Raw genomic sequence first — 12312 nt, forward strand, 5'->3', positions numbered from 1 at the left:
TGCAGGCATATAATACATACATATGTAATATTATATATAATCACCTTTTTGCTTAAATAAAATTATATTCTATAATAATCTATGTCTCACTATGATTATGTCATCTTCTAACTATATAACTTTCCACAGCAATGCCAGGACACAAATATCTGCCTGTTTTAATAGCTGCATAATATTCCATTGTAAGAGTATTCCACAACATATTTAACCAATCCCTTGTCAATGAATAGTTTTAATATTTCTAGGGATTTTTTGCTATAAAAACATTTCTGAGTGGATATACTTAAGTAGACCTCTTTGTACATTTTTATGACTATATCTGAAAGACACATTCCTAGATGTGGCATTCCTGAGACAAGTGTTTCTTAATAAATTTTTATATAGATTTAAAGTTCTATAGATATAGATAAATTGTCCTTCATGGTGATTATCCCACTAGTCCCACCGAAAGTATTTAATACTACCATTAATACTACGGATGGAAAAATGTTTTTCACAGTTTGGATTTGCATCTTTAAACTGTGGGGTTGAGTATCATTTCATTTGTTTAAAAGTCATTAATGTTTAATTTTTCTTTGATTGAACTACTACATCAATGTTTTAGATTACTCATCTTTCATCTTTCCGTTTTTGCCAAAACTGTATTATATTAAAGACAATGGATAATTTTCTATTGTGCAATTTAGCAATATTGTTTCTCAATTGTTATTTTGACTTTTTTGCTCTATGCAAAAAAAGGAATATGCAATAGTTACATATATTTTCCTTTCTGTGTTCTGAATTTTGGGTCTTCTTTTATTAAGGCCTAATCTCATTATTTGGGTTTTGTCAAATAAAGTACTGGAAAACAATTGACTTTCCAAAGTAGAATAAATTATTTGTTTAAACGTTATTTGTGTCATGAAGTTGCTTACCAAATTATTTTCTACATGGATTTCAAGGGCAAACCACTGCCCATTACCTTGTAATTAATAGCATCCAAACTAATCAATATTCTGAAATTGTAATTTCTCAACAATTTTTTTTTTCTGACAGCTCACAACAATTTTTTCAAAAAGAGGTGAAACTTGGGCTAGTTTCTCCTTCAGATGCTGTTTCTCCAGAAATGTGTCATACCTCTTTGATGAAGTCTTAACTTTCTTTTCTAAATCCCCAATATTCATTTTCCCTTATGAAAGATCACTCAATTGTCATCAGACTTCAATAATATTATCTCAAAAATGATGATTATGTATTTACCTACACACAACAGGATAGGGAAACAAGAAGTGCACTCAGGTTTAGTAATTGCTTCTTTATCAACCCATGTCTGCCACCAGGCAGCGACCTTGTTTTAATCGTCATTGAATGTCCAGAACACCTAATTAAGAGAAGCTGCTCAATAGATATGTGAGCTCAAAGTGAAAGAATGAATGATTGAACAAACAGGGATTTCACCTTTCTGAGCCTTAGTTCCTTCTACAAAACAAAAGTTTGCCAGAAAGAATAGTAAGATAATAGATTTGATAGTAGTTTGAAAAATAAAACATTCAGAAAAGTGGTACTTTCTCCCAAAATTTTGTCTTCTTATTGATGTATTAATTTGTATGTCTATTCCAGAAATTTCTTTATGCTTTGGAAAGTTTTATGCATAATTTTGGCTTATTCAGTTCAATATGCATTTAATAAGCAAATATTCTTTTGTAAGATATGGAATATCGGAAATGCTGACTATGTAATACTGATTACAAGTATAAAACAAAATAGAGGCCAGAGGAAAATAATTCTCATCTAGGGAGAGTATATTGGCTAATAAATTATTATTACATTATCTTTATTTTCACCATCCTCAGTATTATTGTGAAAAAGGCTTAGAGTTTCCATGAGGAAGGCACTGTTAACTATAAAAGTCACACATTCAATATTGTACATTCTATGCTTTCTTCTATAATTGTGTCCTCTCACTAGTTTACTAATTTTTATGTCTATTCCAGGAATCTCTTGATGTTTTAGAAAGTGTTGCTTGTAATTTTGGTTTATTTAATTCAATTTATCAGTATTATGCTAAGTTTCATTGATTGATGAGATATATAGTAGACCGCTAGATAGATAGATACTCATATCTGGATAAGGACATATTCAAAACATTATTGGACTTCAAGTTCATTGCCAGCCTGAAAGGTCCTTTTGAATCCTCCATTTAAAGGTCTTGCTTTTTATATAGGGAACTGAGGCAGGTAGACACAACAATCATGCAGGAGAAAGGAGAATTGGGAGAAAATAATGTGGTTTAAAAGGAACAACATTATGTATTTTAAAGCAATGTTTATATTATGTTTGTTAATTTTATTCTATTTCCTTGCAGGTTTAAATGTTTACTTGCTACTTGGCTACTGATTAGAGAACACAAAATGAATAACTCAACAAACTCCTCTAACAATAGCCTGGCTCTTACCAGTCCTTATAAGACATTTGAAGTGGTGTTTATTGTCCTGGTGGCTGGATCCCTCAGTTTGGTGACCATTATCGGGAACATTCTAGTCATGGTTTCCATTAAAGTCAACCGCCACCTCCAGACCGTCAACAATTACTTTTTGTTCAGCTTGGCCTGTGCTGACCTTATCATAGGTGTTTTCTCCATGAACTTGTACACCCTCTACACTGTGATAGGTTACTGGCCTTTGGGACCTGTGGTGTGTGACCTTTGGCTAGCCCTGGACTATGTGGTCAGCAATGCCTCAGTTATGAATCTGCTCATCATCAGCTTTGACAGGTACTTCTGTGTCACAAAACCTCTGACCTACCCAGTCAAGCGGACCACAAAAATGGCAGGTATGATGATTGCAGCTGCCTGGGTCCTCTCTTTCATCCTCTGGGCTCCAGCCATTCTCTTCTGGCAGTTCATTGTAGGGGTGAGAACTGTGAAGGATGGGGAGTGCTACATTCAGTTTTTTTCCAATGCTGCTGTCACCTTTGGTACGGCCATTGCAGCATTCTATTTGCCAGTGATCATCATGACTGTGCTATATTGGCACATATCCCGAGCCAGCAAGAGCAGGATAAAGAAGGAAAAGAAGGAGCCTGTGGCCAACCAAGACCCCGTTTCTCCAAGTCTGGTACAAGGAAGGATAGTGAAGCCAAACAATAACAACATGCCCAGCACTGACGATGGCCTGGAGCACAACAAAATCCAGAATGGCAAAGCCCCCAGAGATCCTGTGACTGAAAACTGTGTTCAGGGAGAGGAGAAAGAGAGCTCCAATGACTCCACCTCAGTCAGTGCTGTTGCCTCTAATATGAGAGATGACGAAATAACTCAGGATGAAAACACAGTTTCCACTTCCCTGGGCCATTCCAAAGATGAGAACTCTAAGCAAACATGCATCAAAATTGGCACCAAGACCCCCAAAAGTGACTCATGTACCCCAACTAATACCACCGTGGAGGTAGTGGGGTCTTCAGGTCAGAATGGAGATGAAAAGCAGAATATTGTAGCCCGCAAGATTGTGAAGATGACTAAGCAGCCTGCAAAAAAGAAGCCTCCTCCTTCCCGAGAAAAGAAAGTCACCAGGACAATCTTGGCTATTCTGTTGGCTTTCATCATCACTTGGGCCCCATACAATGTCATGGTGCTCATTAACACCTTTTGTGCAACTTGCATCCCCAACACTGTGTGGACAATCGGTTACTGGCTTTGTTACATCAACAGCACTATCAACCCTGCCTGCTATGCACTTTGTAATGCCACCTTCAAGAAGACCTTTAAACACCTTCTCATGTGTCATTATAAGAACATAGGCGCTACAAGGTAAAACATCTTGGAAAAAGATAGAAGGTGGGCAAGGGGAGCTTGAGAAGAATAAAAGGGATAACAGAGCTCCTAGTTTTAAAATCTCTGCCACTGCACTTTATAGTCTGATTACAAAACGTGCAATTCAGGAGCCCAGCAGTGACACACTTATCAGGCCTAGGCTCCAGTTTGCAAAAATTGCACCTTATAAACTTCCAGTATTAGGAGCAATGAGACAATGAAAGAAACATGTTGGGATTGTGGATTTACGAAACTATATACTCTTTCTCATACTCTCTTGAAGAAGGGCTTCTGAATCTACAATTTTATCAGTCTCTGCACAAGAGGAATAACCTTGTTCCTTTTTTGTTTCTTTTGTTGTTGTTGTTCTCATGTGTCCTTAAGAGAAGGAAATGCCACAGTCACAAGGTAAACATGGAGACTTAAACATAAAGAAATAGGCACTACACAATGGGGACATAAAGAAAGAAAATCAAAGAAGGATGCAGAAATTGTCTCCAGAGTGTTAAGCATATTTTATTATTTTACAGTCCTATTTAGACGATTGCAATGTAATAAATGCTTATTTTTTGCCTTTCTTTTTCCCACCATGAAAAGAAAGCAAGCAAACAAAAACCCCAACTAGGTCACACCATTTTTCTTCTTGTTATGCCATTATTTTATACATCCCTGTTCTATATGGTTTATAGGCAAAACCTACAGGACTTTCACTAAATCTAGCCAGAGATAGCCATGAAAATGGACATTTCACCTCTCCTCAGTGTGTCCTTTGCATTCGTTGGGGGATATCAAGGCCTATAAGGATTTAGTGCACTTATGAGCCTATATGCGAAATGTTAAAACCAATCTGATTTTCTCCTAAATAGCCTTTTATTTCAACAGAATATCCTACCTAAAACATAAACCTGTTTAAGAAACCAACGTCATTTTGAAGCTGAGGTTTCATCAAATTAAATAATGGACGATTTAGTTGCAGCAAGTTTATTAAAGTCAGGTGAATTTTAAGATTAAAAAATAGAAGTTTAGGACATTCTATTTCAACCCCTGTATGAAATGTTAACTTATAGTAAATGAACTCCTGACTTTGTCAGCAGAAAGAAATGCTGTTTTATTTATTTGGAATCCTAAAGAGGATTAACATACTCACGTAGCACCAATGATTTCTGGGTCAGTCCCTAGAGAATAGGAGCTTCTATCCAATGCCTGCTAAAGGATGATATTCAAATTATAATCAAGTGAGGTTGTCAGCAATTATCCTATGACCCCGTGAAAGGGGAAAAAAAGATATTTTAAAAACTATTACTGAAATAATTACATATTCCATATTCCTCAAATTGTCAATTCTCCCTAACATTATTTAACTTCAAAATTCCCTTACCAGTAGAATTATAGTAATCTTTGTGACAGAAATGTAGTGGCTAACTAAATAGAGGCCAAATGAGCTCACAGAATCTGACAGAAGGATGTAGGTGGCTGTTGCCATACCACCTCTCACCATCTAATTCCAGACCATAATAATCATGTCAGGAACTATTATCTAAGTGGTGGCATTATATAGAATCTTGCCACGTAGAGATTTTTTATTTGGTCATCTAAATAAATATAGAATTAGGATTATACGGATTCACATGTAACTAGTTATTTTTATCCTTTATATTTTTCTTACACTATTTGCTGTAGTTTTCCAATGAGATTTTCTAAAAATGGCTCAATCTATAGAAATCAAATGATAAATGCATCTTCAAATTTCATATTTTGGATTTTAGATTTATGGTATCTTCTCCAGTAATAATAATGTTAATTATATGATAAATTTGTCAATATTAGATCCCAGCATTTAAAAGAGTTATTTTGTATAATTAGCCTCATTGATGCCACCTCAACAATTTGGAGAGTTAAGAAGGAAAAAAAGCATGAGGAAAAAAACCAAAAAAGTTGTAAGTTAGTAAGAAGCAAATTGCCAGCAGTATTTATATTTGACTTACCCTTCATAAAAACAATTTCCTGTCTAATTAACTTCAGTCATTACCCCCCAAATAATCTTCCATATTTAAAGCATTCATTTATATAGATTCCCTTACCTACAGTTACTTCAACATGCACTTTTACATTTTAAATTCGTATTTATTTTCATATTGTTTCTTCAAATAAATGAAACAAATGAATGGAAATACCATCAAGCCAGTGGGCTCCTTGACTTTCTGAAACCCAGAGAATTGACTAGCCAAATATTTCCCTTTTTAATTTATTGTATCATTATGATGTAGATTCGGCTTTAGCTGGGAAGAACCCTTTGGCATCAAGGATTCAGGATTCAGGGTCTGTTTTTGTTTGCTCTGACAATCCAAATCACCATGAGTCAAGCTGTCTTTTAGTCTCTGCTGCCATTGTATCCTTCCTTTTCTTCCCTCTGTTATTGATCCTTGCCACAGCCACTGCAACCTCATTGAAAGAGAAACTGTCACGTTAAAGAAAGAAATTGAAGATAGACTGCCACCACGGAAACTTTGTCAAACAGATCAGAAAATGGAAGGAATACTGAAAATGATAGATGATTGGAGAGATATGGAGATTATATTCAAGGATTTTTATTAACCACTGCTGGATTTGTCTATTTCAGTGGCGCTCAAACAGAGACAATTCCCCTCTCCCCGACAGGGGACACGTAGCAATGTGAAAAGACATTTTTGGTTGCCACCCTGGAAGGAATGCTATCGGTATCGAGTGCGTAGAGGCCAGGAATTCTGCTAAATAGCCTATAATGCATAGGACATTTTCCCCCACCCCCTTTAAACAAATATTATTTGGCTCAAAATGTCAACAATGCCAAGGTTAAGAAACTCTTGTCTACTTTAAGGGATTTCTAAAGCTTGCCTCTTATTAGTGGGAAAATAATCCTGCATTATTTTTAGAATATCAATGCAGGTTGCTCACCAGTTAGAAAAAGGTAATACTCACCAATCATGTATCAGAAACACTTTTCTTTTGAGTCTGGTGTATGTGTCAGTCACAGATTGGGAACTCAGGCCACATCTACATATCAAAAATCACCAGACTATGCATACAGCACATCTTTTTTCCAGCATCATATTGCTCAATTATGATTGCCACAGATCTAGTCAATTGAGGTAGAAGTAGTTGGCCATCAAAATATTTGTAGTTGATATGGTCAGTTTCTACTGAAGCTGCAATTTTTCCTTTCAAAAAATATTAAGAGCCTCTTTCAGAAACAATATCATTTATCTTCTTTGCATTTACTGGAAAGGTGAATATCTGTAAGGTCTTTGTTTTTTCTCTCTTCATAGCAATAATGTAGCTAGCCCAGAGTGATCTTATAAGAAGAGGAGATTAAGAATATGGAAAAAATCTGTTCATTTCTTGGAAACAAGAAATGAATTTCCCTTTTACCAGTTCATCATTAATTTAATGCCAGCTCCCAAGTATTAGGGCACAGTAATCAATATGAGAAGCCACAAGGGGTACGCCTTCTGGTTTAAAATGTACAAGTTGGATGTCCAACATGCTCCTGCTCTTTGTTCATCCACTGCTTTTTTGATCCTGAAGATCTGACACTGGGAGAGATGGGAATTCAAAATGATGGCAACAATTACTCAGCAATGCAGTCTGTTTTTATTTTCTCCTACTTAGTTCATCGATAGTTTCCTCCCTCTCCCCAATTTGATAATATCCCTTTCAACAACCATAGTACTGGTGTTGCAAATAGTTTAGGAAAGCACCCAAAGCTGGATGAAATTGTGCAAAGTGTATTCTCAGCATGTATATTCAATACCATGCCTCTTAAAAATGCTTCTCTTAAAGGGTGCACGCTGTAGCATGAAATGTGCACATATTTAATGTATCTTCCTGCAATATGCTATGTGCTAAAAATATATATATATTCTATAAATAAAATAATAAAATGTACAATAGAAATACATATTTCTGTATGCAAATAAATATATTATACACAAACTCTTAATATGCAATATGGTATATGTTGCTTCTGAGTAACAAAAGTTGATTTTATATGCTCAATTTTCAAAGAAAATAGTATTTGCATTTGAAGGAAGAGATTTAAGAACAGCCAAAATCCCATATTAAGATTAAACTGTTTTATGATCTTTAAGAGCAGGGCAGGTTTTAAATATCCCTTACAGGAAAAAATTAATAACTTTCTGGTATCACTCCATGTGACAACAATGCTTTATTCGCCTGTGCCCCTGACATGCTGCTTCTGACTAGAATCTTCCCAGCTGGTACTGTTCCAACAGCTGTGTTGATCTAGTGTCTGATTACTTGATGAGGTTGCAACCAACCCTTTCTCATACAGTTTCACTCTCTTCCAAATTAACTGATTTTAGTGGAATAAAAAATAATCATACTGGGAGAAAAGGATGACCTTCAGAATGTTTTTCATTCTGACAAGGTAAAATTTCTGTAAGCATCATATTTTAATAAACCACTCTTTCCAATTTGGGTCCAATACAATCTCCCATACATTAAATTCCAGAAATGTTTAATGAAGTATAGTATAATATTAGAAGTTTCCCCATTAAATTTTAAGTGGGTAGTTTTTTTTTTTTTTCTAAGTGGCCTATATTTTCTCAATAGCAATCCTCTTCCTTTCCTTGTTTTCCTCTCGACTACCCACATTTCTGAGAACATTTGCATTGATCCATTAGCACAAATCTGTAGTTACCTAATACAGTTATGATATTAGTTGACACTGGACATGCAATTCCAGGAGATGTTTACATTTTAATATAAAAAGTATACATACTGAACATTTAAAGGATTACTATTACAGTTTTTAGATACCAAGTCATGCAGTGGTAGTCATTTTTAAATTAATTTGAGTTCTCTTCAAATTTTAAGGCACAATTCTATGTCTATTTACTTTCTAAATTTTACCTATAACAATTCACCTTGTGAATTGGTGTCTTTGTCTATACCAAAGTCATTTCTAGAAAAATAAAAATATTTGAGTTTTCTATCAACTCCTGTTAGTTTTATATTGTTCCAGTGAAGTGTTCTCATTTCGTTTTTGAGAACTTGAATTGAATTCTATAATCGATGAAATGCCAAATGCTATTCCTGACTAGATGATTGCAAATATTGAAACATCAAAAAATCTTGCCATCATAAAGGAAGAATTTTCTACCTCATAACATGTTTCCAATATTTTCTCTCTTGGGAAGCTTTTAGTGCCATGCTTTTAACACCAGGGATTAAAACTAACCATAATGATAAATTTACTTGAAGTACCATTAGAATAATGTCTTACTTTGTTTTCTGTTGATATAACAGAATACTTGAGACTGGGCAATTTGTAAGGAAAAGAAGTTTATTTGGCTTATGGTTCTGGAGGCTGGAAAGTTCAACATAGGGCTGCTGCACCTGGTTAGGGCCTCGTGCTACATTCTAACATGGTGGATGCAATTACATGGTGGAAGCCTGTGCAAAAGAGGCAAAATACAAGGGACAATCTCACTTTATAATGACCTACTTTTGTGGTAATTAACCTAGACCTGCAAGAATGCACTCTCTCTAGCAAAAGGGCATTAATCCCTTCAGAAAGGGGGACCCCTGATGACACAAATATCTCTTACAGGTCCCACCACCTCTCAACACTGCTACACTTCGGACCAAGTCTCAATATGAGTTTTGGTGGGGACAAACCATACTCAAGCCATAGCACATATGAAAGTTTAAAGACAAATACAATAGATGCTTGACTTCTGTCTGTGATATCTCCACTACAGTATATATTTTAAGCATATATTTTTCTATGATGATCTACATCATGTATTTTTCCAGAGACTGCATTTAAACACATTCTTTTTCTTTTCATAGGAGTATTAAGAAAGAATCATTCTGCTACAATGTTGTTTAGAATTACTGGCAAGTAAAAATTATTTGCATTTAAGAAGTAGTTCATCAACCTCTCTCTCCTTAACATACACATACACACACAAGGAAACATACACAACCATACATACTCAGGTACAGAAACACACATATGCCCATACAAATACACACATACACATGCATACAAACACACACAGGTCTCATCCTGTCTATCTTGACAGTTCCCAGAGGCATAACCTTTCTACTACTTCCAAAAGCATTTGGAATATTACTAGAGTAGGCCATGGAACTCTAGAGTTCAGCTGAGCGGTGTTGAAGAAAAAATTCTATTTGCTCCTCTTTGCTCTATGGTCAATTCACTGCACAGTTTTCTAACTCTGTTAGAATCATATGAGTGAGTTTTAGCTCTCTCTCTGCCACCAACAGCCTTCCAGTTGTCTGCAGGGCATCTCTTCATCGCATACCAGTGATTACATGGGGTAATGGTGAGAAAACATGTTTAAATCAGAGAAATACGTCAGAACACATACAAAACATATCCACAAATTCATATCTTCACAATGGGTGTCCTCAAGCACTGCGCTACTATAAAAGATGGTGCTTTAAATGTCAGCATAATTATCTAGAGTGCTGAGTAAAGGAAACAGTGATACTTTCTCCGCACATTTCTTTCAAAAATCCCTCTCAGACTTTTTTTAGGCATATAGTTCTTTGTACTTATGGAATTGATAGAAATTTAGAAATGAAGCTTACCATGAATATGCAACACATGATCAAATGGTCAAAATGTCTTGTGTCCTGAGTTAATAAACAAGAAAGTCATGTATGCATCTTCCATCATGCAGGAAAAGTAAGATTAACAATCTGATTATTATTATTTTCTTGGTATCTCACTTTTAAAAATTATTAATAAAGAAGTAAATGAAAGTAATTTAAACATCAGATATTAAGTGGTTGAACAATATAATTTCCTTTTTTTCTCAGTCCTACTGGGTAACTTAACCTGCACGGAAAATATAACCTGAACAAGTTTGTATTTAAGCAGAAAAAAATCCATAAGGAATAAAATTTAGAATGAAACAGGAATGATAAAATATGAAGTCCCAGTGAGAAAAGAAAATAAATTATCCCTCAACTCTCTCAAATGATTAATAAAAGTTTAACAGAATTTCTTTTATTGAACCGCTATTATTATTTATGTTTTCTTATGTCCATTTATTATGGTTTTTTCTTATGTCTACTTCATCTCTTTTTAGTATTTCTTTTTATCTTTTAAAACGTTTTAAAGGTAATTTTTATAAATGTTTTGAGAGGCAAACACAAAAATTACTATTTTTCTAAGGATTGCTTTTAATTTGTGTTGTAGTTGACACTGCTACTTCAGAAAGCAAAACCAATTTCTTAAAAAAATACAGTCATGCATATTTTAACAACAGGGATGCATTCTGAGAAATGTTTCTTTAGGCAATTTTGTTGTTGTGTGATCATCCTAGGGTATAAATACACAAATCTATATGATATAGCCTACGTATTAGTCAGTGTTCTCTTAGAGGGACAGAACTAGATAGATAGATACATACATACATACATAGATATATAAAGATATGTATAGGTATTTAAATATATATATATAAAGGGAGTTTATTATGTCTTAAATTACATGATTATAAGGTCTCACAGTAAGCTGCCTGCAAGCTGAGGAGCAAGGAGAGCCAGTCTGAGTCCCAAAACTGAAGAATTTGGAGTCCGATATTTGCGGGCAGGAAGCATCCAGCAGGGGAAAAGGATGCAGGCTGGGAGGCTAGGCCCATCTCATTTTTCACATTTTTCACATTCACTGGCAACTGATTAGATTGTACTCACCTGATTAAGGGTAGATCTGCCTTCCCCAGTCCACTGACTCAAATGTTAATCTATCTTGGCAACACCCTCACAGACATGCCCAGAATTAATACTTTGATTTCTTCAATCCAGTCAAGTTGACACGCAGGATTAACCATCACAGCCTACTACACACCTAGGCTGTATGGTATAGCCTATTGTATATCGTAGCCTAGACTACAAACCTGTACAGCAAGCAACTGTACTGAATACTGTAGGTAGTTGCAAAACAGTGGTATTTCTGTATCTAAATACACAAAAACATACAAAAGTACAGTAAAATTACAGTATTATAATCTTATGGAATGGAATACTCATATGTGGACACCATCTTAGATGCAGTTTGTCCTTGACCAAACATTGTTAAGTGGTACATGGCTCTACAAGAAAACTGCTGATAACGACACATATGCTAAATATCAAAAAAAAAAAAAAAAAAAAACAGAAAAATATGGGCAAAGTGCAAAAATATACAATGAAAAAGCAATTCTATGTACTTAATGATTGCCATTTGTAACTATTTGTGAACAATATGCAGCAATTGCCTCTGTGGTCTCATGGGGGCTCTAAAAGTTTGTTCACAGAGTGGTGGACACTGTCCCATGGCCACCCTCTGAAGTAACCTAGACTGTGCTGCTTTAATGCAGATCTTGGCATGCACAATCAGCAGCTGGGAACGAGTCATCATTAGTTATTTGTCCTAAATCAAGAAATGAAAGTCTATCGAGCCCTCTGTTGGGTACAGAGTGTATGAGGAACTCTATCCTATCACA

General features: G+C 35.2%; 1 protein-coding gene across 6 annotated transcripts in view; it reads left to right on the forward strand.

Annotated features, from left to right (window-relative positions):
* Window positions 1–7769, forward strand: part of CHRM2 (cholinergic receptor muscarinic 2) — a 153197-nt gene extending 145428 nt beyond the window's left edge. For 5 of the 6 annotated variants that reach the window (XM_025379873.1, XM_025379874.1, XM_025379872.1 and 2 more), the window contains one exon: window positions 2345–5354. In XM_025379873.1, the coding sequence (XP_025235658.1) occupies window positions 2391–3791 (1401 nt within the window). In that variant the 5' untranslated portion in view covers window positions 2345–2390 and the 3' untranslated portion in view covers window positions 3792–5354. Of the gene's footprint in view, window positions 1–2344 lie in introns of all 6 variants that reach the window. The other variant, XM_025379869.1, reaches the window with a different exon arrangement.
* Window positions 7770–12312: the final 4543 nt, after the last annotated feature.

Source organism: Theropithecus gelada, chromosome 3 (assembly GCF_003255815.1).
Source record: "Theropithecus gelada isolate Dixy chromosome 3, Tgel_1.0, whole genome shotgun sequence".
Classification (NCBI taxonomy): domain Eukaryota; kingdom Metazoa; phylum Chordata; class Mammalia; order Primates; family Cercopithecidae; genus Theropithecus; species Theropithecus gelada.